Source organism: Heterodontus francisci, chromosome 7 (assembly GCF_036365525.1).
Source record: "Heterodontus francisci isolate sHetFra1 chromosome 7, sHetFra1.hap1, whole genome shotgun sequence".
Lineage (NCBI taxonomy): Eukaryota > Metazoa > Chordata > Chondrichthyes > Heterodontiformes > Heterodontidae > Heterodontus > Heterodontus francisci.
In genome coordinates, this window is record NC_090377.1 from 115,565,526 (window position 1) to 115,593,169 (window position 27,644).

Consider the following 27,644-nt stretch of genomic DNA (forward strand, 5'->3'; position numbering starts at 1 on the left):
CTCCCCACCCCATCCAAAACTATGTGATTTCCTGGGTGAGTTGAGAAACCGGATAAACCCAGGCAATTCAGTGGGGAACATGGAGGAAATTTGTCTCTAAGCCTCTTTGATGATCAAAGCTCGTCCAGGAGCTGGCTCTGGACCTAATGAATGTTACCAGATATTTACCTCTTGTACAAGATCATCTCCATCCCAGGCAGAAACAAGTCCAGGACTCACTTGAAGGAATTCAGTGAATCAGCGTGTGCCGAATGGGACTGCAGCCTGTTCCACAGGTCCATTATTCTCCGGGAGAAGAGCTACCCGCTGACATCAAACCTAGATCTTGCCTTATACAATTTAAAATTGTGGCCTCTGATCCTTCCTAATCTATTTAGAACATAGAACATAGAACAGTACAGCACAGTACAGGCCCTTCGGCCCACAATGTTGTGCCGACCCTTTAACCTACTCTAAGATCAAACTACCTGCATACCCTTCATTCTACTATCATCCATGTACCTTTCCAAGAGTCACTTAAATGTCCCTAATGTATCTGCTTCCACTACCACCGCTGGCAGTGCATTCCACGCACCCACCACTCTCTGTGTAAAGAACCTACCTCTGACATCCCCCCTAAACCTACCTCCAATCACCTTAAAATTATGCCCCCTGGTGATAGCCCTTTCCGCCCTGGGAAAATGTCTCTGGCTATCCACACTATCTATGTCTCTCATCATCTTGTACACCTCTATCAAGTCACCTCTCATCCTTCTTCGCTCCAATGAGAAAAGCCCTTGCTCCCTCAACCTTTCTTCGTAAGACATGCCCTCCAGTCCAGGCAGCATCCTTGTAAATCTCCTCTGCACCCTCTCTAAAGCTTCCACATCCTTCCAATAATGAGGCGACCAGAACTGAACACAATATTCCAAGTGTGGTCTAACCAGGGCCTTATAGAGCTGCAGCATAACCTCGCGGCTCTTAAACTCAATCCCCCTGTTAATGAAAGCCAACACACCATACGCCTTCTTAACAACCCTATCAACTTGGGTGGCAACTTTGAGCGATCTATGGACGTGGACCCCAAGATCCCTCTGTTCCTCCACACTGCCAAGAATCCTGTCTTTAAGCCTGTATTCTGCATTCAAATTTGACCTTCCAAAATGAATCACTTCACACTTTTCCAGTTTGAACTCCATCTGCCACTTCTCAGCCCAGCTCTGCATCATGTCAATGTCCCGTTGCAACCTACAACAGCCCTCCACACTATCCACAACTCCAGCAACCTTTGTGTCATCGGCAAACTTGCTAACCCAGCCTTCCACTTCCTCATCCAAGTCATTTATAAAAATCACAAAGAGCAGAGGTCCCAGAACAGATCCTTGTGGAACACCACTGGTCACCGAGCTCCAGGCTGAATACTTTCCATCTACTACCACCCCCTGTCTTCTATGGGCCAGCCAATTCTGTATCCAGACAGCCAAATTTCCCTGTATCCCATGCCTCCTTACTTTCTGAAAGAGCCTACCATGGGGAACCTTATCAAACGCCTTGCTGAAATCCATATACACCACATCCACTGCTCTTCCTTCATCAATGTGTTTTGTTACATCCTCAAAGAATTCAATAAGGCTTGTGAGGCATGACCTGCCCCTCACAAAGCCATGCTGTCTGTCTCTAATCAAACTATACTTTTCCAAATAATCATAAATCCTGTCTCTCAGAATCCTCTCCAATAATTTGCCCACCACCGACCGAAGACTGACTGGTCTGTAATTCCCAGGGTTATCCCTATTCCCTTTCTTGAACAAGGGAATAACATTTGCCACCCTCCAATCATCTGGTACTACTCCAGTGGACAGTGAGGATGCAAAGATCATCGCCAAAGGCGGGGCAATCTCCTCCCTCGTTTCCCATAATAACCTTGGGTATATCCCGTCTGGCCCCGGGGACTTATCTGTCCTCATGCCTTTCAAAATTTCCAGCACATCCTCCCTCTTAACATCAACTTGTTCGAGCATATCAGCCTGTTTCACGCTGTCCTCACAAATGACCAGGTCCCTCTCACTAGTGAATACTGAAGCAAAGTATTCATTTAGGACCTCCCCTACCTCCTCTGACTCCAGGCACAAGTTCCCTCCACTATCCCTGATTGGCCCTACCCTTACTCTGGCCATCCTCATGTTCCTCACATAAGTGTAGAACGCCTTGGGATTTTCCTTAATCCTACCCGCCAAGACTTTTTCATGTCCCCTTCTAGCTCTCCTAAGTCCATTCTTCAGTTCCTTCCTGGCAACCTTGTAACCCTCTGGAGCCCTGTCTGATCCTTGCTTCCTCAACCTTAAGTAAGCTTCCTTCTTCCTCTTGACTTGCTGCCCCATATCTCTTGTCATCCAAGGTTCCTTCACCCTTCCATCCCTTCCTTGCCTCATCAGGACAAACCTATCCAGCAGTCGCAGCAAGTGCTCCCTAAACAACCTCCACATTTCTGTCGTGCATTTCCCCGAGAACATCTGTTCCCAATTTATGCTCCCCAGTTCCTGCCTAATAGCATTGTAATTCCCCCTCCCCCAATTAAATATTTTCCCATCCCGTCTGCTCCTGTCCCTCTCCATGACTATAGTAAAGGTCAGGGAGTTGTGATCACTATCACCGAATTGCTCTCCCACCGAGAGATCTGCCACCTGGCCTGGTTCGTTGCAAGCACCAAATCCAACATAGCCTCCCCTCTAGTCGGCCTATCTACATATTGAGTCAGGAAACCTTCCTGGACACACCTGACAAAAACTGCTCCATCCAGACTATTTGCACTAAGGAGGTTCCAATCAATATTAGGGAAGTTGAAGTCACCCATGACAACAACCCTGTTACTTCTGCACCTTTCCAAAATCTGCCTCCCAATCTGTTCCTCCGTGTCTCTGTTGCTATTGGGGGGTCTATAGAAAACTCCCAATAAAGTGACTGCTCCTTTCCTGTTTCTGACTTCCACCCATATTGACTCAGTAGACAAACCCTCCTCGACGACCTCCCTTTCTGCAGCTGTGATACTATCCCTGATTAGCAATGCCACTCCCCCACCTCCTTTACCTCCCTCCCCATTCCTTTTGAAACATCTAAACCCCGGAACATCCAACATCCATTCCTGCCCCTGTGATATCCAAGTCTCCGTAATGGCCACAACATCGTAGCTCCAAGTACTGATCCATGCTCTAAGTTCATCACCCTTATTCCTGACACTTCTTGCATTAAAATAGACACACTTCAACCCATCATACTGGCTGCAACTTTGCCCTGTCAACTGTCTAACCTTCCTCACAGACTCTCTGCACTCTGTATCTGCCTGTTCAACAGCTACCCCATCCACTGATCCGTAGCTTCGGTTCCCATCCCCCTGCCAAACTAGTTTAAACCCTCCCGAAGAGCTCTAGCAAACCTCCCGCCCAGGATATTGGTGCCCCTCCAGTTCAGATGCAACCCGTCCTTCTTGTACAGGTCCCACCTTCCCCAGAAGGTATCCCAATGAGCCACATATCTGAAGCCCTCCCTCCTACACCAGCTCTGTAGCCACGTGTTCAGCTGCACTCGCTCTCTGTTTCTAGCCTCACTAGCACGTGGCACCGGTATCAATCCTAAGATTACAACTCTGCTCGTCCTGCCTTTTAGCTTCTATCCTAACTCCCTATATTCACTTTTCAGTTCCTCATCCCTTTTCCTAGCTATGTCATTGGTACCGATGTGTACCACGACTTCTGGCTGCTCCCCCTCCCCCTCAAGAATCCTGTGGACTCGTTCCGAGACATCCCTGACCCTGGCACCCTGTAGGCAATATACCATCTGGGAGTCTCGTTCGCGACCACAGAATCTCCTGTCTGTTCCTCTAACCATTGAATCTCGTATCACTATCGCTCTCCTATTCTCCCCCCTTCCCTTCTGAGCCACAGAGCCAGGCTCAGTGCCAGAGACCTGGCCGCTGTGGCTTTCCCCTGGTAGACTGTCCCCCACAACCGTATCCAAAACGGTATACTTATTATTGAGGGGAACGGCCACAGGGGATCCCTGCACTGTCTGCCTATTCCCTTTCCCTCCCCTGACGATCACCCAGCTACCTTTATCCTGTAACTTAGGTGTCACTACTTCCCTATAACTGCTCTCTATCACCCCCTCAGCCTCCTGAATGATCCGAAGTTCATCCAGCTCCAGCTCCACTTCCCTAACGCGGTCTGTGAGGAGCTGGAGTTGGGTGCACTTCTCACAGGTGAAGTCAGCAGGGACACAAGTGGTGACCCTTACCTCCCACATCCTGCAAGAGGAGCATGCAACTGCCCTAGCTTCCATCCCCTCTGCTCTAAATTGACAAAAGAGATTTTAAAAAAAAGGAAAAACCTTACCTTACCAAACCCTCCACACAAGAGTCCTTTTTTTTGGTTAGAGGAGGAGGTTGGGTGGGAGACACTACACTACACGTGTCTCGGGTTTAGCCACTGCCCGAATATATAAGTTCACTTATCCAGCAGTCCCCATGTCCGCGTCCGCCAAATCCCAAGGTATGTATTTTAAATCTCCACTTACCTTCCCGGCTGCCCCCTGGCTCGTACTCTCTCCGGCTCCGCTGCTCCAAACAGGAAACAAACTGTCCACTCAAACACAATCTAATTCTTTTATCATCTTATCAACCTTAAATCAATTCAGCCCAAGGTCTACACTTCTCTAAAGTGTGGAGTCCATTTACTTGCTATTCCCAACCCCAATCCTGGGTAAGTAAGATGCTTTAGATCTTGAGATCTCTGCACCCTTTCCAAAGCCTCAATATCACCATTTAGAAAGCATTCTGATCTCCCAAAGTGGAAGATGTAAGTACACAGAAATCCATTTGCCACATTTTTGCCAATCAATATCTTTTTTTGTAATTTTATGCTTACAAAGATGCCTGTCTTTGTGCCAAACTTGGATGTGACTCTCTATCCCATCATCTAAGTCGTTAATAAATATGATGAATAGTTGAGGCCTCAACACAGATCCCTTTTGTATTTGAAGTGAATTAATATTTGATACGGGAGAAAAATAGATTATTGGGAAGGAGCAGAGGAGTAGGGTTAATTGGATAGTTCTTTCAAAGAGCCAGGATAGGAATGATGGGCTGAATGGCCTCCTTCTTTGCTGTGAAATTCTATTGTCCTATGTCGGTTAGTCCTGTCAGAAACTCCTATTTTCGATATGCCTTTATCATGGAAGAATTCATGGGCTGAATTTTATGGAGCTGTCTGGGGTTCCGACGCCTGGACCAAAAGGTGAGGGGAGCCTGCTGCATTCCTTTGTAGACAACCCCAGCTCTATTTAACAGCATTCAGGCAATTAACTGCCCAGCGACATGATTCCTATTCCTTTAAAGGCTGGGATCTTGCTTCCCAGAGCTGTTGGCCAATCAGAGGGCCGGCAGCTCAGTTGTATCTGCATCTCCACTGGGAGCGATGACCACTGTCCTAAGTACAAGAGGCCTGGGACCAGGGCCATCCCTGGAGCACTGGACCACAGCAAAGTGCTGTGGAGTCACCGGGCCAATCCGGCAGACACTAGCTGAGGTGGGGGGATGTGGGGTGGGTGATTGTTGAGCATAGGGGGCTGTTGACAGAGGGACGTCCTTTCCCGCCAGGGACCCTCCATAGGCCACAGATTGCCATGTTTTACTGGGCGACCTCCCTCCATGGCAGCGCTCCCACCAGCCACTGGTAAAATACCAGCAGAGGTGGGGAGAGGCCCTTAAGTGGCCATTAATTGGCTACTTAAGAGCCTCAATTGGTCTCTGGGTGGAAAGGCCATCTTCGCCCTTTTCTGTCCCTGACAATATAGTATGCTGAGGGAAGGCACTCCAACTGCCGCTTTCTGGTGCGATTTTACGAGAACACCCCCCACCCCCCCCACCACAATCCTGTCTCCCAGGGCTCATAAAATTCCAGCGCACATCTGGGACACTAGATGTCATTGGGAAATTCATTTAAAATTGCAGAGATACTGAAGCTGTTGTATTCCTGTGATTCACTCGACAGAGTGGGCCTCGCGGAGGAGCTGGAGTTTGAGGATGGTACCGTTGACCTGGTGACAGTGGGAGCAGCAGCACATTGGTTTGATATGGAGAAGTTTATAAAGGAGGTTGACAGGATTCTAAAACCCAAAGGATGTATAGCTCTCTATTGCTACAGAGTTCCCCATGTGTTACATAACGACGACTGTTCTGAGGATCCGAACCAGATTGTTCAAGACGTAAGTAAAATGAAAGGAACAGAGGCTTGCATTTATATAGTGACTTTCACAACATCAGTACATTCCAAAGTGCTTTTTAGTCAATGAAGTGTTATCATTGTTGTAATGTAGCAGCCAATTTGCACACAGCAAGCTCCCACAAGCATGATAATGACCAGATAATCTGTTTTAATGATGTTGGTTGAGGGATAAATATTGGCCACGGCTCCCTGGAGAACTCACCAACCTCAAGATAGTATAATAGGAACATTTTTACTCAACTGCAAAGACAGACAGAGAGCCTTGGTTCAACATTTCATCTGAAAGACAGCAGCTCCAACAGTGCAGCACTCCCTCAATGCTGGACTGGAATGCCAGTTCTAGATATTTGTGCTCAAGTATCTGGAATGGGGCTTGAACCCACAACCTTCTGACTTCATGTTAAGATTACAATCAGCTGAGTCATGGCTGATGTAGGAGGCTTAGTAGTGTTAAGAGTTTTGTTTTTTTATTAAAAAAACTAGGAGATCTGTGTGCCTTTAAGACTGAAACAAAGACTGTGAACAGTGACTGTATGTTGACATTTGGTGTCTGGAATGCAGGCTGCAAGCCAATTTGTGTCCAAGCAACAGGAAGATTTTACGACAGTCTTATGGCTTCTGTAGAAAGACTTTAGTTTCAGTTCTGCAGAGGGAAACAGAACAGAACTGAAATCTCAAGAAAGTTTCCACTGTTGGACTGCTACTTTAAAATTTAAATAGGCCTGTTGCTACAATCTGTTGCTGAAAGATTTGTGTGAGGCCTGCTGAAGATGAACTACCTTGAACGCCAACTCACCGTAGACTGTTCATTAATTTCACCTCGAGAGATATCGAGTGATATCTGACTGTTCAACTCTGGGACACCTCACTGATCCAGAAAATACTACCAGAAGACACAGCCCAGCTATTTAATTATTTCTAAGAAACTGTCCTCAAGTCAATATTTCGGTTTTCCTCGGTTAACCGATTTTTGAATATATGTGTGTGCACGAGGGTTAAGAAGATTAAGGAGTTATAAAATCTCATCATACAAATAGGTTCATCTCATTATGGTTTAAAACTTGGTTTATTAATAAATAGTTAATTTTGTTGTTGTTTAAAGAAACCTGGTTTGGCGTGCTTTATTCTGGGGATGAATAAAGTGATTAATTTGGCTATTTTCTGGTCGGTGGGAACTTTACTAATATGCTGCGTCCTGTGGAGTAGTGGGTCTGAATTAACAGTGCATTACTCCCACCTTGGTCATAACAGTAGCCTAACTAATTTCTACTCAAACAGAAAATTGTTCTCAATGCTGTAAAGATGAAAGTACATATTGTACAATGTGCATTTAATTTATATTTAAGAATTGGCTGGAGGACTTGGTTGTTTGTATTGGATCCAACCCAACTGGGAGTGCTAAATATGGTTGTGTAGGGACAATTTATTCTTTTTCTAAGCCAAGTACTTGTACCTTGATTTGGACACAAGATAAATGTCCACCTATAATCTTCTTCTTCTTCTTCTTCTTCTTCTTTGGCCTCCTTGCCTCGAGACACAATGGGTAAGCACCTAGAGGTGGTCAGTGGTTTGTGAAGCAGCGCCTGGAATGGCTATAAAGGCCAATACTAGAGTGATAGACTCTTCCACAGGCACTGCAGATAAAATTGGTTGTTGGGGCTGTTACACAGTTGGCTCTCTCCTTGCTCTTCTGTCTTTTTTCCTGCCAACTGATAAGTCTCTTCGACTCGCCACTCTTTAGCCCTGCCTTTATGGCTGTCCACCAGGTCTGGCAATCACTGGCAACTAACTCCCAAGACTTGTGGTCAATATCACAAGACTTCATGTCTTTAGACATCTTTAAAGCGGAGACATGGACGGCCAGTGGGTCTGATACTCGTGACGAGCTCGCTGTACAATGCGTCCTTGGGGATCCTGCCAGCTTCCATGCGGCTCACATGGCCAAGCCATCTCAAGCACCGCTGGCTCAGTAGAGTGTATATGCTGGGGATGTTGGGCACCTCGAGGACTTCTTCGTTGGAGATATGGTCCTGCCACCTGATGCCAAGGATTCTGTGGAGGCAGCGAAGATGGAATGAATTGAGACGTCGCTCTTGGCTGACATGTTGTCCAGGCCTCGCTGCCATAAAGCAAGGTTGAGGACACAGGCTTGATACACTCGGACTTTTGTGTTCTGTGTCAGTGCGCCATTTTCCCACAGTCTCTTGGCCAGACTGGACATAGCAGCGGACGCCTTTCCCATGCTCTTGTTGATTTCTGCATCGAGAGACAGATTACTGGTGATAGTTGAGCCTCAGTAGGTGAACTCTTGAACCACTTCCAGAGTGTGGTCGCTGATATTGATGGATGGAGCATTTCTGCCATCCTGTCCCATGATGCTCCACCTATAATATTGCATTGATTATTCCTCAATCAGACTTGTTTCCCAAGGTAATGTAAGCTTGAGGGACACTTTCATACATACTACTGTTCTTTTAGAAACCTTTTACAATTTCACGAAAATTAACAAAGGACAATTTGATGAAGGTCTCTAATCCAAGTGTGGAGCCCTGTGTGGGTGAAATTGGGCACACAATGCATTCTTGACTCAGAGAATGATAACTAAATGATTACTATTGTACATAGATGATAACCTAAATGACAAAGAAAGGTATTTTCTTTACTTATTGAAACCCTTGTAAACCTCACATCACATTTAGATATTATACATTCCTCCATGATGGTGAAATCTTTGTGGTTAAAAGTGCCAACCTCCTCCCAGTTGCAGTAGGTTGGATCTCCCAGACCTTTCTCAAAATCAATGTCATTTTTGCTCACTTCTCCAAGGACTTTCGACCTGGATGTCGTGAATAAGGTGATTCCTGGGGATCCTGCTGGTCTTTTCCTTCTCCACAAACTTCAATTTCCAAAACAGGTTCAAGTCTTCGCAGCCTTTTGTTTTTTCAATTTTTCCTGAGAGCAGGTATACCCTCTCTCTCTCTTTCTCTCTCGCTCTCTGTCTTGGGGCTGCCAATGCTGGTTGTCTTCCTCTCTTACAACCTCCCTCACTCTGCCACCGCTGGTTTCCTTTCTTACAGCCCGTCTGCCTTCATAAAATCTGTTAAATTTATGTGGATTCAAAAGTCAATAGCCCATTGTCCATTTCCAATATGTAAAGTCCACAAGTCTGGCTTCAGCAACACCACCTGGGCTTTTCATTGTTTTCAGGAGTTAGCAGCTGCCATGCACATTTACATCCTCAGAATCACTGACTCCTTGTTTTAGGATACTAAAGTTTGGGAGGGTAAAACCCATTGTTTTTCAGGTGTTATGCCCCTGCAGACCCTGCTTTTCAAAGTAAGTCTTTACTCTGTGTTCTTTGTTATCCTGGTAACCAAGATTTCTGTCTTGTCTTTCAGTAGAGTTGATGTAAGATCACCTGACTTCTCTGACTCCAGTTTAAACTTTTAAAAATCACAGTTTTTAAAACATAATATTGTTACACCATGAATGAATGAAAGAAATCTCTTCAAATGTTTTGGTGTCAAATTTTGTTTGGTGCTCCTGCGAAGAGCCTTCGGAGGTTTGACCATATGAAAGGTGCTATATAAATGCAAATGGTCACTTTTTTAAAATTCATTCATGGGATGTGGGTGTTGCTGGCCAGGCCAGCATTTATTGCCCATCCCTAATTGCTCTTGAGAAGGTGGTGGTGAGCTGCCTTCTTGAACCGCTGCAGTCCATTTGGGGCAGGTATCCCCACATTGCTGTTAGGAAGGGAGTTCCAGGATTTTGACCAAGTGACAGTGAAGGAACGGCGATATAGTTCCAAGTCCGGATGTTTTGTGACTTGGAGGGGAACTTGCAGGTGGTGGTGTTCCCATGCATTTGCTGCCCTTGTCCTTCTAGTTGGTAGACGTAGCAGGTTTGGAAGGTACTGTCTAAGGAGCCTTGGTGAGTTGTTGCAGTGCATCTTGTAGATGGTATAGACAACTGCCACTGTGCGTCAGTGGTGGAGGGAGTGAATGTTTGTAGATGGGGTGCCAATCAAGTGGGCTGCTTTGTCCTGGATGGTGTCGAGCTTCTTGAGTGTTGTTGAAGCTGCACCCATCAGGCAAGTGGAGAGTATTCCATCACACTGCTGACTTGTGCCCTGTAGATGGTGGACAGGCTTTGGGGAGTCAGGAGGTGAGTTACTCGCCTCAGGATTCCTCGCCTCTGACCTGCTCTTGTAGCCACGTTATTTATATGGCTACTCCAGTTCAGTTTCTGGTCAATGATAGCCCCTAAGATGTTGATAGTGGGGGATTCAGCGATGATAATGCCATTGAATGTCAAGGGGAGATGGTTAGATTCTCTCTTGTTGGAGATTGTCATTGCCTGGCACTTGTGTGGCGCGAATGTTACTTGCCACTTATCAGCCCAAGCCTAGATATTGTCCAGGTCTTGCTGCATTTCTACACGGACTGCTTCAGTATCTGAGGAGTCATGAATGGTGCTGAACATTGTGCAATCATCAGCGAACATCCCCACTTCTGAACTTATGATTGAAGGAAGGTCATTGATGAAGCAGCTGTAGATGGTTGGGCCTAGGACACTACCCTGAGGAACTCCTGCAGTGATGTCCTGGAACTGAGATGATTGACCTCCAACAACCACAACCATCTTCCTTTGCGCTAGGTATGACTCCAGCTGGCGGAGCATTTTCCCCCTGATTCCCATTGAATTCAGTTTTGCTAGGGCTCCTTGATGCCATGCTCGGTCAAATGCTGCCCTGATGTCACGGGCAGTCACTCTCACCTCACCTCTTGAGTTCAGCTCTTCTGTCCATGTTTGAACCAAGGCTGTAATGAGGTCAGGAGCTGAGTGGCCCTGGCGGAACCCAAACTGAGCATCACTGAGCAGGTTATTGCGAAGCAAGTTCCGCTTGATGGCACTGTTGATGACACCTTCCATCACTTTATTGATGATTGAGAGTAGGCTGATGGGGCGGTAATTGTCCTGGTTGGCCTTGTCCTGCTTTTTGTGTACAGGACATACCTGGGCAATTTTCCTCATTGAAGGGTAGATCCCAGTGTTGTAGCTGTACCAGAACAGCTTGGCTAGGGGCGCAGCAAGTTCTGGAACACAGGTCTTCAGTACTATTGCCAGTATCTTGTCAGGGCCCATAGCTTTTGCAGTATTCAGTGCCTTCAGTCGTTCCTTGATATCACGCGGAGTGAATCGAATTGTCTGATGTCTGGCATCTGTGATGCTGGGGACTTCAGGAGGAGGCCGAGATGGACCATTAACTCGGCACTTCTGGCTGAAGATTGTTGCAAATGCTTCAGCCTTATCGTTCGCATTGATGTGCTGGGCTCCCCCATCATTGAGGATGAGGATATTTGTGGAGCCACCTCCTCCAGTTAGTTGTTTAATTGTCCACCACCATTCACGGCTGGATGTGGCAGGACTGCAGAGCTTAGATCTGATCCGTTGGTTATGGGATCGCTCAGCTCTGTCTATCGCATGCTGCTTACGCAGTTTGGCACGCAGATAGTCCTGTGTTATAGCTTCACCAGGTTGACACCTCATTTTGAGGAATGCCTGGTGCTGCTCCTGGCATGCCCTCCTGCACTCTCCGTTGAACCAGGGTTGGTCTCCTGGCTTGATGGTAATGGTAGAGTGGGGGATATGCCGGGCCATGAGGTTACAGATTGTGGTTGAGTACAATTCTGTTGCTGATGGCCCACAGCGCCTCATGGATGCCCAGTTTTGCATTGCTAGATCTGTGCGCAATCTATCCCATTTAGCACAGTAGTAGTGCCACATAACATGATAGAGGGTATCCTCAATGCGAAGGCGGGACTTCATCTCCACAAGGACTGTGCGGTGGTCACTCCGACCAATACTGTGATTGACAGATGCATCTGTGGCAGGCAGATTGGTGGGACAGGACATACCCGGGGATGGTGATGGCAGTGTCTGGGACATTGTATTTCAGGTATGATTCCGTGAATATGACTATGTTAGGCTGTTGCTTGACTAGTCTGTGGGACAGCTCTCCCAACTTTGACACAAGCCCCCAGATGTTAGTAAGGAGGACTTTGCAAGGTTGACAGGGCTGGGTTTGCCGTTGTCGGTGCCGGGTGGTCCATCCGGTTTCATTCCTTTTTATTGACTTTGTAGCGGTTAGATACAACTGAGTGGTTTGCTGGGCTATTTCAGTGGACATGTAAGAGTCAACCACATTGCTGTGGGTCTGGAGTCACATGTAGGCCAGACCAGGTAAGGACAGCAGATTTCCTTCCCTAAAGGACATTAGTGAACCAGATGGGTTTTTACAACAATCGACGATGGTTTCATGGTCATCATTAGACTAGCTTTTTAAATTCCAGATTGATTAATTGAATTCAAATTCCACCTTCTGCTGCGGTGGGATTTGAACCCATGTCCCCAGAACAAACCCTGGGTCTCTGGGTTACAAGTCCAGTGACAATACCACTACGCCACCACCTCCCGCTATTGTTGTTGTCTAACTGCATTCCAGTGCTGCACCTGTTTCCAGTGGTAACACAACTTCCAACACTTCATGTGTCACAAAAGTGATTTTACTGTGATTAAAAATATGTTCAAAGAAGAAAAGTGAAAAATTATCTCCCTTGTAACTTCTCCATGGGTTCTACAGCTCACAGTATATTTTGTGTGGGCAAGCTTGGCCTCAGTAGAAAACTAACGAATGTCCATTGAGTACCTTTAATTTGGCACTCGTCTGGAAACTACAACCCTTCTTCCTGATTTGTTCACACGTACCCAGAATCTGGGAGACTCCATTTACTCTCTCTGTAACCTACAACCTGTAACCTTTAATAAAAGCAAAATACTGTGGATTCTGGAAATCTGAAATAAAAACAAGAAATGCTGGAAATACTCAGCAGGTCTGGCAGCATCTGTGGAGAGAGAAGCAGAGTTAACGTTTCAGGTCAGTGTCCCTTCTTCAGAACTGACAAATATTGGAAATGTGAAAGGTTATAAGCAAGTAAAGTGGGGGTGGGACAAGAGATAACAAGGAGATTGTCCGATCTACACCTTCTCCTTTGTTATCTCTTGCCCCAGCCCCGCTTTACTTGCTTATAACCTTTCACATTTCCAATATTTGGCAGTTCTCAAGAAGGGTCACTGACCTGAAACGATAACTCTGCTTCTCTCTCCACAGATGCTGCCAGACCTGCTGTAACCTTTAACCTCTACTTTGATAAGAGGGTGACTTTCATTCCGAGCAGGGGCAAATTTCTTTCCTGCACCTCCTGTAGCACAACCTCCAAAGAGAGGATTTTCCCACATCCCTCCATTGCATTTTTCAGCACAGTGACTGTCCAGGCGACAGGAAAGAAAAAGATCATGTGTGCTCAATAGCAAGCAGCAGCACTTTAAGTGCTGCTGCCTGATTGGATTTTCTGCCTTTCAGCTAAGCTGGCCAGGTTTACTGTGCACAAACAAGACAAGCTATTAAAGTTAGGAGGACGGGCTAACATCCCAACTCCAGCAAGGCCAAGCCACCTGGTGACCACTGCGAAGCTGCCTGGGCCATGAATACTGACAGCCTGATTCTGCGATGTTGCGGCTCAGTGTCCGATGGAAGTGGTTTTATTGCAGTCGCTGTATCTGGGCTTCCTATGAACAAATTGTTTTTAATAAGAGTTTAATTTGAGCATGTTTGAACACACAGTATCGCAATACAAATCAGACCTATCATGCAATGTGTTAATTCTTGTTATTGTACCTTCTATTTGTAGCTGTTCACAACTCTAACCCCCTGTGTGAGTAAAAGAACGAAAATTATATGGAATGAATACAAGGAGATATTTGATGCTATCACTTTCCCTGACAAAGAGAGGTAAATGTATAACACATATTTGTAATTATACACCAACTTCTAAAATCATTATCAATGAAATCATATTGTTTCGTATTATTGTGCCTGGATTCTGTCTGGGGGAATAGTATTAGATTTAACATTAACTGTGATATGATACTTCTGGCAGCAATCTGAGACTTACGGACATTAGTAGGTCGAGAATGATGATAGAGTGGTTACAGCACAGAAGGAGGCCATTTGGTCAGTTGAGTCCTTTACTGGAGTCTAAGACTTTCTCTGGAATGCTACTAATACAAACCCAACAAAGCAACAATGTCCTCCCTTACTTTATTCTTTCCAGTGCTCTCCTTCCCTGTTTTATTTACATTTAGGTTGCTTTACATTACTTGTGGATTCCTCCCCACCATCTTACTATCTTAAAGCCTTTGCAACCACTGCCCCCACCCCACCCCTCTATTTACCCTTTCCTCTATGACACGGGTCCCATCCCAGTTCAGATAGAGCCCGTCCCATCGGTAAAGCTCCTTCCTGGTGCCAGTGTCCCATGAAAAAGAATCCCTCTTTCCCACACTGGCCCTTTAGCCATGTGTTAATTCTCCTGATCTGTCTGCTCCTGTGGCAAGATGTATATGACTCAGGAAATAATCCAGGGATTATTACCCTCAAGGTCCTGCTTATTAATTTAGAGCCTAATTCCTCATACTCTTGCAGCAGGATCTCATTCCTGTTCCTAATTATGTTGTTTGTTCCAAAATGGACCACGACAATTGGATTTACCCCCTCCCTTTCCCAGTTCCTCTCCAGTTGCTGTGAGATATCCCTTACCCTCACACCGGGTAGACAACACACCCTTTGGGATTCTCGTTCTTGGCTGCCGAGGACTCTATCCCCCTAATTATAAACATATGATCACATTTCTACTCTGCTCTTCCCCGTCTTGGACAGCTTTCTGAGCCACTGTGCCCTGGTCTGCATTGTGGCTGTTCACCCTGCAGTCTTTCTCTTTGTCCTCACAGGTAGTGAGTACCTTGTACCTCTTGGATAGGACCAGTGTCACGGGAGCTCCTTCTCAACCTCTCCTAAATCCCAGCTACCCGGCTCCCTATCAGTCACAGCCTCTCTTTCCTGAACCTGTGTTTTCCTCTCGGATGTGACTCTATTCTGGATAAAACTGTCCAGAATTTCCTCTCCCTCCCTTATGTGTTTACGAATTGTACTCTGAGCCAGAGATGGAGACATCTTCTGCAGACGTGTTTTCCTAGGACAGTCTCACCGTTCACCAACTCCCAGATTTGGCAGCCCAGACACACAGTCTGGTCTGCCATATCTTACACTCGCCTAGTTTTATTTTTTTAATGAGTTAAAGTTTTTATTTAATGATTATTTGTAGTTTTATTAATTAGTTTAACTAGCTAAGCTATGAATATATTGCAGTACTTGATAGATTCCCGGTCCCAGTTTAAACCATTGGTCAAATTTAGGCAATAAAAACTTTAATACTCACCAACCAATCATCTACCTGTTGTCCTCTGACATCACTCCTTGAATAGTTGTTGTTGATTTGTTCTGGCAGTGCGATCGGGCGCTCTCTCTTTCTCTCTCTCTCTCTCTCTCTCTCTCTCTCACTCTCTCTCTATCTCTCTCTCTCTCTCTCTTTCTCTCTCTTTCTCTCTCTCTCTCTCTCTCTCTCTCTGCCTCTGCTTTATCCCTGCCGTGCTCTCAGACCTTCCACAGTTTTCACAGTGCTCACTTGCTCACTATCTCTCTCTCTGCCCCTCTCTCTCTCCCTCTCTCTCTCCACCATTACTTTATATCCGCTGTGCTCTTGGACCTCATAAATGAAGTCCCTCAACCCTGGAAACAGTCTTCTAAATTTTTTCTGAACCCTCTGTAAAGCTTTCACATCCTTCCTAAAGTGCAATGTCCAGAACTGGACTCAATACTCCAGCGCTGGCCCATCTGTGTCAAAGTGTGTGTAGTCTCTGCCCTCTTGAAAAGGGCATCCGTGAACTGCCTAATGGCCTAATGAGATGCAAACTGCGAGAGGTCCACAGCTGATCCCGGGAATGACGTGGTTGCATAGAAGTTGAGAGCGCCCGAGACCTAGACGGCTGTAGGGTAGGAGACTGTCATGGGGGCCACGAGGCCTCAGGTCATTGTGGATCAGATCTGCCTGGATAGGTGCAGCCTCCTACAGCACTGGCGCTCTGTCATTTTCAGATAGTTCACTCTAGGACTGTGCACCCAATATCTTGGGTAGCACCTTCCTCCCCTTGCATCCGCCCCACTCTGCTCCTCTGACCTCCAGCTGCATAGGAGGTTGAATCTGCCGCCGCTCATCCTGGCTGCTCTGTCCAACGTCAGAGTTTGCTGTTCGCATCTGACCTCCGTCAACTGGGCCTTGTGTGTTCACCAGGCCTTCCCCTACAACCCTACCTGCTGCAGTGATGCCAGTGGGCTCATGTCCCTCTCCAGTTTCTTGCCATTCACCACCAAGAAATTCAACTCTTCCAGCTGCAACAATATCCACACTGAGGCACATCTGAAGCAGTTGAGCTTTATTTGATGACTCTGCTTTATTTTAATCAGTCCTTTCCATAACCCTCATGGCCCTCCACACTGTTCATGTCTTCACAAACCTACTGTATTTCCACCCCCACTGCCCCGCACCCCACCCCACCCCATGGTGCCTTTCCTATTCCCAGTCCTTAAAAATAGTTCCCTGAAACTGATAAGCCTGTTAATGAGCTCAATAGGCAATTCATTGTTTGTGTTCCCTCGTTGCTGGCTGCACTTTAAATTTGGCTACAATACGCTTGGTCCCTTCATTCAAAGTCATTAATATAGATCATAAATAGTTAAGGCCCCAACACTGATCACTAGTTACAGTTTGCCAACCTTAAAATGCCTCATTCATTCTGATGCTGTTTCCTGTTAGTTAGCCAATCCTCTATCCATGCTAATATATTACCCCCAATACCATGAGCTCTTATCTTGTGTTGTAATCTTTTATATGGCACCTTATCAAATGCCTTTTGGAAATCAAAATGCACTGCATCTCTGGGTTCTGCTTTATCCACCTTAATTGTTACATCCTCAAAGAAGTCTAACAAATTCTTCAAACATGTTTTCTCTTTCTTAAAACCATGTTGACTCTGCCTGATTGCATTATGATTTTCAAAGTGTCCTGCTACTACTTCCTGAATAATGGATTCTAGCATTTTCCCAATGACAGATGTTAGGCTAACTGGCCTATAGTTTCCTGCTTTCTGTCTCCTCTTCTTGAACAGAGGTGTTACATTTTCAGTTTTCCAATCCGCTGGGACCTTTCCAGAATCTGGGGAATTTTGGAAGGACAACCAATGCATCCACTATCTCTGCAGCCACTTCTTTTGAGACCCAAGGATGCAGGCCATCAGGTCCGAGGGACTTGTCACCCTTTAGTCCCATTAGTTTTTTTAGTACATTTTCTCTGTTGATAGTGATTGCTTTACGTTCCTCTCTCCCTTGTTCCACTTGATTTTCCGCTATTCTTGGGTTGCTTTTTGTGTTTTCTACTGTGAAGACAGATACAAAATGGTTGTTCAAAGTCTTTGCCATTTCCTTGTTTCCCATTATTAATTCCCCAGTCTCCTCTTCTAAGGGACCAATACTTACTTTAGCTATTCTCTTCCTTTTTAAATATTTGTAGAAGCTTACTGTCTGTTTCAGTGTTTCTTGCTAGTTTAGTCTCATACTCTAATTTCTCCCTTTCTTAACCATCCTTTGCTGGTTTCTCAATTTTTCCAAATCTTCTGGGCTGCCACTAATCTTCACAGCATTGTACGCCTTTTCTTTCAATTTGCTACTATCCTTAACATCCTTAGTTAGTCACATATGATGCATCCTTCTCAGAGAGTGTTTCTTTCTCAATGGAATATATCTTTGCTGAGTTATGAAATATCTCCTTAAATGTCTGCCACTATTTCTCTACCATCTTGCTTTTTAGCCTACTTTTCCAGTGCACTTTAGCCAACTCTGTCTTCATCCCCTTCATTGCCTTTATTTCAGTTTAAGACCCTAGTTTCGGACCCAAATTTCTCACCTGCAAACTGAATGTGAAATTCTATCTCCTCTATTCCTGTCTTTTAAGACTCCTGCTTCTCTGACTACTGCACTTTCCCAATGTTATCCATACCTGGAAGTTGTCATGCTCGGAGGAGTCATGATGAAATAAACAACGAATTAAAGAATTATGAAAATAAAAAGTCAGCTCTTAATCTGCACCACAAGAACACAGGTTCTTTTGTCACAGACAAAATGGAGTAGTAGTCAGGTGACCCTCTCCTGTACTGGAAATATACACCTCTGTCTGAGGATGAAACTCGTTAACCATGTCTGAAATAGCTCTGGGGAGAATCTATTGAAATTGAAAGGAGCACCATTGCATATTTATGACTCCTATGTACATGAATGAACTAACAAAGGGTTCTGGAGGCAAGTTGACTCACAGCCCAAACCAAAATGAATAGGTGTAAAGTAGCACCATTACAACAGAATGGTCCCCCATTCAGACATCTCAGACATCAATAGATAGCCATGGTTTCCATATCCTGGACCATTGTATAGTCACACCAGGGGAGAGGGCCCTTTGTCATCTGAAAGAGACTCAAATGTGATGGAATTTTACCTTAAAAGATAACTCTCTAGAGATTGAAGGTGAGATCAAGCCAAGACCACAGAAAGCCTGTTTCCAGCCACAGTCTGTCAGGGAGCTCCAGCTAAACAAAAGAATCCTACTGAACGAGAACTGAATAAGCACTACAGCATAGAAATTACAAAGTGACTTTGAGACTCTCCATCTGTGATGGTAAACCAAGTTCATGCCATCAACCTTGGGCTGATTTTAACTACTAGAGCTCTACAATACCACAGCAAGTTCAAGACTGCAAACATCCAGGCCTGTATCTTTTAAAAAAGACTTTCCTCCCGAGACAATTCAACAGTATTCTGTAAACCATGAACTCTGGCATCACCTTGGACATTAATTGCATACTACTCTTTTCTCTCTCTCAATCTATTCTTGTGTATGGACGTGTGTGTGCGAGTACGAGTCGGTGAAGGTTGCAACCATTTCGGGATTTGTTTAAACTAAATAGTATCATCCTTTTTTTTTAAAACCGAGGAGAAAACCTATCATTTGTTTGTTTATTTGACCCTAAAATCATTCAGGGACTAAAACACCATTTTTAACAAAACACGATTGCAGTCAGTTAACAGGTGAAAAGTGGAAGCCACCTACTTCACTTACCACCTGTTGACAACAAAGGCAGAACAGTTCTTGGGTTAATACAAAAGGTAAAACAGAACATTATGTATCGATATATTCTTGATATTACATTTGTCACGCTCATGAAGGGAACTGTGATGAAATATGAAATGAACTGGAGATATTATGAAATAAAAGTCAACTGTTGGACTGAATCACATAAAAAGGACACATTTGTGCTGCAGACAAGATGGAGTAGAGGTCAGTTGACCCCTCCTGTACTGCCAATAAACATGTCTCTCTGTTGAAAATGAAACCCATTATTCATGTTTCAATTCGTTTTGGGGAAAACACACTGAAATGAATAACAGCTCATTCCATGCTAACAGCTCATATCTGCAGGAATGGAGCTAACAAAGCCTTTTGCAGACAGACTGACTCCAAAACCAAGGCCGAAATAGTAGGTGTGAAATAACAACTAGTTATCAAAATGGGCCATATTCAGATGCCATCATGTAACAACGATTCCAATATCCTGGAACATTGTATGAATCACCTCAGGGGAGAGACCCCTGAGTCACCTGACTGACAACACAACCTGACAAGTTTCTACCTTAAAAGGTATCTCTCTGGAGAGAGAGAGAGGCAGAACAACAAGAGAGAAGGTCTTTTTCCTGATAGAATAGCTGTGGGACAGTTCTAACTAAGCAGGAGCCCCAGTGATAACATCTTTTGACTACTGCAGCAGAGAAATTGCTAGGTGACTTTTGGAACTCCCAATTTGTGAAAGTTAACCAGGATTTCCACCATTGACTTCAGATTGAGGCTTAACCACATCGAGCCTGTGACACTATATCCTTTACAAGACAATGAACATTTCAAGCCTGCACAGCTGAAAGATTTCCTCCCTGAAAGCTGCTCAAGGTATTATTAAACAACAATTCTTTTACAACAGTTGGCCTGCAATTGCATGCTACCCTGTATCTTTTCTCATGTGTGTGTGTGTGTGTTTGTGCGTGTGTTTGAATGCGTCAGTGGGTGAAGTGGCGAACATTTTTCGGTTATTGTAGAAAAAATATTGATTTTTCTTTTTAACCAACGAGACTTTCTGCGGTTTGTCTAGTTATTTGACCCTTAAAACACTCGGGGAGTAAGGCAGTATTTTGAAACCGGACAGAGAGGAAATGATAGGGGTGGTTTCCCTTTTCACCTCTCAACTGAATGCAGACAGTGTTTGTATTGGAATTGTGTTTTAACCCTTGAGCATTTTAATGCTCAATAAAGAGAAAAATTCTTGGTTTTCTCACAGCTTTATTAAACAAAAACTTGCAAATTCACAACTTCACCTTCACACACGGGAAAAGATAGAGACAAAAGGACAGCATGCATTTAGGTCTGGTGCTTGGTTTTTAAAAAGTGTTCATTGTGAAACCTTGTTTGTTTTCCCGGGAGGAAAATTTAAACAGTGCAGACCTTTAATTCCTTTCCTCCTGGTTCACTGGAGTCAAACTTTGGAGTGTTTCAGGTGGATGGATGCTTTGCTGCAGAATTCTTTAAGTAAATCTCAGTTACAGTTCAATGATGAAGATCATGTTTCAATCTCTCAGATGGGGAGTTTTCAAAGGTCACCCTTTCGTCTCTGCCTGTAGGTAGTTTTTAAAGATGGTATTCGACAGGGACTATTCCTTGGCTGGAATAGGGGAAATTGGCAGAAGCGGGGTCAAACTCATCGATTGGTGTAGGGGATGGTGGGAAGGAGCAAAGTTCACAGTTTATAAACTGTGGTTGGGGGGCGGGGGGTGGTTGGGGGGAAGGTCAAGTGCACAAGGGAAGTATTTTGAGGGGGGAGAGGGCAAGGGATGAATTGAATGGTTATTGGGGGGGGGGCGGTGGGAGAGGGACTAGAAACATATATTAAATTTTTTTGAATCAATTTCAAATCACTATCACTTTAAATAGTTAAAATAAACGGAAGTGCTCAAAGTCCTTTAAAAATGGCGTCAGTGCCTGCATAATGGTGCCTGACACCATTGCCGGGGATGGACAGCCTGACTCCTCCACGCCATCGGTGTGGGCGGTCCACCCCGGCCATTTAAATGAGCCGTCGTGCTGACGCTCTCGGCAGCTCTGCTATATGCGGTCCACCATTGCTAACGTCCGCCGTTGGTTTTGGCGGTGGACGTGTAAATTGCAGTCTTCTCTGTCTGCAAAGGTCATTATTAGTCCAATTAGTTGAAAAAGGTAGCCATTCACATTGAGTGGGGCCATTAGCATTTCTAATGCTTTCTTCAAGGCTGGTCCAGAGATGATGATGGGTTCAGTCTCCAGCAGTCACTATGTATATTCACAGCACAGGGGAGGTCACCTGACCTTTTACTCCATTTTGTCTTGTAGAAAAAGTGTGTCTATTTTTGGGAAGTTAATTCATTAGTTCATTATTGCTCCTTGTGTGAGCGTGACAATGTATAGCAGTAGTCTAACAGAGCTTGTTAATTAAGCTTTTGTCACAATAAGCAACAAGTGAATATACTGGAGGCTGTTTCAAATACCCCAACACCCTCCAAGGATGCAAACTATGTAAAGTCATACAATAATTTTTATTCTTACATTAATGGCATATTGATTGTTACAGAGCTGAAGACATTTCTGTCAAGTTCAAGATGCCTGTCCCGTGGATCATTGGGTTTCTGAAAGCCGATAGTTTATATCAAGCCTATCTGAGGAAAGATCCGGAAAATGCTAAAGCCTCACTGGAAAGAACTGAACAAAGGTATAAAGCTATATGAAAAGCAGATCCTTTTCGTTGATCTGCCTAATGATTCTTGATTGGACCACACTGTGGAGTTATCTAAGGCCTCCCAGCTCCACTGACCCTCATAGGCTGCCCAGGATCAGTGGTGGTTCCCCTATTGCTCCTAATTCAGGTTAATGACTCAGATTCAGAAAAGCTAAACAAACGGATCAAATTTGCAGAGAGTACAAATTTGAACTGGGTGCGGGGCAGTTAAATCAGAAAAAAAAGCACCTGGGGACTGACTTTCAATCAAATATGGAACTGGGCAAATTTTAAACAGATTTCTGTGAAGTAATGGACATAAGAACATACACGGGTTACATCTATACTCCATCTGTTCAGGAATGGGTGTTCTTACATATAGGTTTAGAATTAATTCCTCAAGATCTTTAGCTTTAAAGGCATTTAGCGACTTTCATACAAATTAAGCAGACAATGATAACTATTATCTATAATAATTACACACCTCCTGGACAAGTAACTGAAGACTTCACCATTCTCAAGCTTGAGATGACCTGCTGGCCAAGCCTTGCTGTTTTCTGAAGTATCTTTTCTTAACTCCCACTTCATAAACCTTTCTTTCCCACCTGCCTTGTGTCACATGTCCCATAGCATTACCTCATTCACTTAGCTGCAATAACTCCAGTGTTAACAAAAGTCATTCCCCAAGCCTTCACCTTGACTAGCTAAAGGTGACACCACATCACCGCACCCCACCCCCACTCCCCACTCCCCAGCACTTACCCTGTCTCAACCAAAGACACCTGTACTTCCTTACTCTGTTAACAAGAGTCACTCCCCAAGCCTTCACCTTGACTGAACTGTCAATCACATCACTCAACTGGAGTTGTCGACAGGAACACAGACCCTCTATAGAGACATTACCCAGCTGTCCTCAGACGAGTCACTACCTGAAGCCATAGCTTCTTGACTTGATGGGCAGAACATGTCCAGAGAGATCTCAATGCTCAGTGATCAATGGCAGCCGTCAAGGTCAATGAACAGTTTGTGGCCTCTTGGTGAATCTCCTTATCAGTTGAAACATATTCTGACTGAAATCCCTTTTTCTAATTGAACGTTGCCAACAGAAACTCACATAAAAACGAGTGTTAATGCAAAGAATTAACCCTTTCCTGACAGTCCACCACACTGCCCATCCCCCGACAGTCTGAATACATATCTAAAGGTGTCACAAAACATTATTTCATCAGCATCATGTATCTATCTCAATCTGTTCTGTCATGCAAATTGGTCCCCATTTGTTTTACACAGCATATCATCACCTGGAATTAAAACATGGTCTTATTTTATCTCCAGTGTGGATAATTTAAATATCCATTTTGGGGATTCACACAGACTTGGAATTTCCATCCCTCATCCCACAGACATGTCCTCGTGTGGTTAACTCTATCTTGATGGGTTCCTCCTCTTTGGAACACGTGTCAACTTCGCAATGTAAAGGTTTTCTCCCTCTCCTGAGCCACATTAACCATTTCATGTAACAGTGTTGTCAGCATGGCTGATCCTGGCTGAGCCCTGATCTTCCACAGAAATACATCACACATTCCACATACTGATTCAGGTGCAACAGATCACATCTACACACATCCCGGTATCCCAAAATAATGCCACACCTGCCTGCAGATACAAACCACTCAGGAGGGGCTGGGATTGGGGAGGTGGTGAGACACGTAGATGTCCTGATAACAGCTGCTGTATTAAAGGAAGTGGGTATGTACACAGTGTGTTCCAGATGTATTTCCTGGATTTAACTGCCCCCCACCATCTCCTGCCCCTCATTGTGAGGGGTTTGAATATTAAGGCTGCAGTTTGTAAACTCAGGTTAGTTAACCTGACTTACTCCACTCTGATCAGACCCAGCAACAGAAGGACTAGTAATTGTTGTAGTAGCTGTAGTCCCAAAGGTATCACTCCGCCTTAGAGGGGAACAGTTGGTGATGTTTTGCTTGAGAGTCATGACTTCACAAGCGTGGGGTAAAGCGAGAAGCCAGGTCTCCATGACGCCGTGACATAATTGAGCCAGTTGGGGAACTGAACCCACATTGCTGGAATTTTCCTGCATTACACTCCAGCTGCCTAGCCAACTGAGCTAACCCACCCCATACTTGCAGTTGTAAAATAATATAATACAGGAATCAGATAGAGGAATTCGATGACACATGCCTGCAAATACCCAGTATGTTATGTCAATTTCCTGTTCAACATTTCATCAGGTGCCAAATGATTATCATAGAGAGAGAGAGAAACAACACTGAAACAGGCCATTCGGCCCACCGAATCCACACCAACCATCCATTTATACTAATCCCTTTTATTTCCCCCTCGCACATCCCCACCTTCCCTCAATTCTCCAACCACCTACCAACACGAGGGGCAATTTTTTTTTTTACAATGGCCAATTTAACCTTTCAACCTCCAAGTCTTTGGCATTTGGGAGGAAACCAGAGCACCCGGAGGAAACCCACACAGTCACAGGGAGAACTTGTAAACTCTGCACGGGTGGTACCCAGAACCAAACGTGGGTCACTGGAACTGTGACGTTGCAGTGTTAACCACTGCGACACCACGTCACCCAATTGTTAAAGGTAGCTTTCACAGTTAAACAAAACCTTTGTAACATTCTTCCGCAAAAGGCGTTTTCATCTGCAGGCTGAGAAAGAATGGAGCTTCCCACAGCGAGTGGGCTCTGATCGCCAACGATAACATACATTTCAAAGTAACTGTTTACTGGAAGCTAAAGGAACATTCAGACTTTTGCTTGTATTATTTTCTGCTCACCACAGCTTTACTTTCTGCCTCTTGCTGTGTGGTTTTAAACTTTCTCCTTTCATTCTAACTTCAGATAAAGGGTGGGGTGAACTGATGCCGAATACAGGTGGATAGTGGCATCAGGGCACCAAGCAGTGGTCTTAGATTTCCTGCATGTGTCACTGCTGGTTCCAATCTCTGTCTACACACCTCACTGGGCTATGGGGAAAAAGCAGGGGATGTGGGATTAATTGGTTGCTCTTTCAAAGAGCCGGCACAGGCTCGATGGACTGAATGGTCACGATCCATGCTGTATAAGGCTGTGATTCTATTGTCTCTCTGATGGGCTCCACCACAACATCTTCACATTGTTTTCTATAAGTTGAATATACCAGCTGAAATTTTAGGGTAGGCGGATGGACTAAAAGGATCCGACCTGTATTTTGCGGGTTCCCGGGCTTCAATTGGTGTGAGGCGGGACTTCCACCCGCTTGAGGTAGGAAGTCCCACCTAATAGTGCTGCCGGCCAATCAACGGGCGGGCAGCTCTTGGTCCCAGCAGTGCCACTGGGAGCTGTGGCCACAGATGGGACTGCAGCCCAGCATGAAGGAAGGATACCTGGGAGCTGCGACAGCAGGCAAGTTTTGGTTGCTTCGCCGGAAGTAATCGGTTGGGCCCTGGTGAGGCAAGCTCGATTGGAGGGAAGGGGGTCGTGTTGTGTCTTGGGGGTAGTTGGGGTAGCAGGGGCAGCCCTCCATCAGGCATTGGGTGTCCGATCATGAGGGCCACCCTGGAATGCTTGGAGACTGCCTGGTTTTGCCAGACGGCTTCTCCGGTCCTCGGCTGCCTGACCAACCACGCCGGATGGCGTAAAATTCCAGGCACCATCTACAAGGCACAAGTCAGGAATGTGATGGAATACTCTCCACTTGCCTTAATGGGTGCAGCTCCAACAACACTCAAGAAGCTCCACACCATCCAGGAAAAAGCAGCCCACTTGATTGGCATTCCATCCACCACCTTAAACATTCACTCCCTCCACCACCGACGCACAGTGGCAGCAGTGTGTACCATCTACAAGATGCACTGCAGCAACTCACCAAGGCTACTTCGACAGCGTCTCCCAAACCCGCGACCTAGACGGCCAAGGGCAGCAGATGTATGGGAACACCACCACCTGCAAGTTCCCCTCCAAGTCACACACCATCCTGACTTGGAACCATATCACCATTTCTTCACTGTCGCTGGGTCAAAATCCTGGAACTCCATTCCTAACAGCACATGGGGGTGTACCTAACCAACATGGACTGCAGCAGTTCAAGAAGGCAGCTCACCACCACCTTCTCAAGGGCAATTAGGGATGGGCAATAAATGTTGGCCTGGCCAGTGATGCCCACATCCCTTGAATTAATAAAAAAAGATTAAACTTTAATTTTCACTCCCTCTCTCCCTCTAGACTTCTGAAGGCCATGGGAGTGTCCAGTGAAACCGCCGTGGAATTCAGTGTCAAATATTTTTGCCTCTTGGCGAGCAAACCTGAGAGATGTTCACAGCCTTCCTCCCAGAATCCTTCTTGTGACACAGACTAACTTCTATCAAAAGACCCTCTGACTCTCCCAGGACAGGATTTAATCAGAAATGGATCCAATTTGAAAACGGCATAAATAAACGGATTGTCCAAGGAATTTAAAAAATACTTTCGGTGTGGTTCAATTATAGTCAGTTTTTATTGAATAAAAGGCATAGAATAGAAATAGAATCATAGAAAGTTTAAGGCACAGAAAGAGGTCACTTGGCCCTTCGTGTCTGTGCTGGCCGAAAAACAATCCACCCATTCTAATCCCACCTTCCAGCATTTGATCCGTAGCCCTGCAGCTAACGGCACTTGAGGTGCATATCCAGACTCCTTTTGAATGAGTTGAGGGTCTCTGACTCAACAACCCTTTCAGGCAGTGAGTTCCAGATCCCAACACCCCTCTGGGTGAAAAAGGTATTCCTCATCTCCCCTCTAATTCTTTTACCAATCACTTTAAATCTCTGCCCCCTCATCGCTGACCTCTCTGCTGAGGTGAATAGACCCGTCACCTCCACTCTATCCAGGCCCCTCAAAATTTTGTACATTTCAATCAGATCTCCCCTCAGCCATCTCTGTTTTAAGGAGAACAACCCCAGCCTATCCAATCTTTCCTCATCGGCGCATTTTTCTAGTCCTGGCAACATCCTTGTAAATCTCCTCTGTACCCTCTCTCTTGCAATTGCATCCTTTCTGTAATGAGGTGACTAGAACTGCACACAGTACTCAAGTTGTGGCCTAAGCAAAGAGTTATACAGTTCCAGCATAACCTCCCTGCTCATATATTCGATACCTCAGCTAATAAAGGAAAGGATTCCATATGTCTTCTTAACCACCTTATCGACTGTCCTGCTACCTTCAGGGATCTGTGGACATTCCAAGGTCCCTCACTTCCTCTACACTTCTCAGTATTTTCCCATTAATCGTGTATTCCTTTGCCTTGTTTGACCTCCTCAAATGCATCACCTCACACTTCTCCAAGTTGAATTCCATTTTCCACTTTTCTGCTAATCTGACCAGACTATCAATATCTTCCTGCAGCCTGCAGCTGTCCTCCTCACAATCTACCACAGGCCAATCTTTGTGTCGTCCGCAAACTTCTTGATCGTGCCCCCTATATTTATTTGCAAATCGTTAATATACACCACAAAAAGGAGGGGACCCTG

General features: G+C 45.2%; 1 protein-coding gene across 6 annotated transcripts in view; it reads left to right on the forward strand.

Annotated features, from left to right (window-relative positions):
• Positions 1–26,599, forward strand: part of LOC137372254 (putative methyltransferase DDB_G0268948) — a 48,485-nt gene extending 21,886 nt beyond the window's left edge. For all 6 annotated transcript variants that reach the window (XM_068035953.1, XM_068035956.1, XM_068035954.1 and 3 more), the window contains 4 exons: positions 6,024–6,237; positions 14,012–14,112; positions 21,975–22,112; positions 26,362–26,599. In XM_068035953.1, the coding sequence (XP_067892054.1) occupies positions 6,024–6,237; positions 14,012–14,112; positions 21,975–22,112; positions 26,362–26,494 (586 nt within the window). In that variant the 3' untranslated portion in view covers positions 26,495–26,599. The remainder of the gene's footprint in view (positions 1–6,023; positions 6,238–14,011; positions 14,113–21,974; positions 22,113–26,361) is intronic.
• Positions 26,600–27,644: the final 1,045 nt, after the last annotated feature.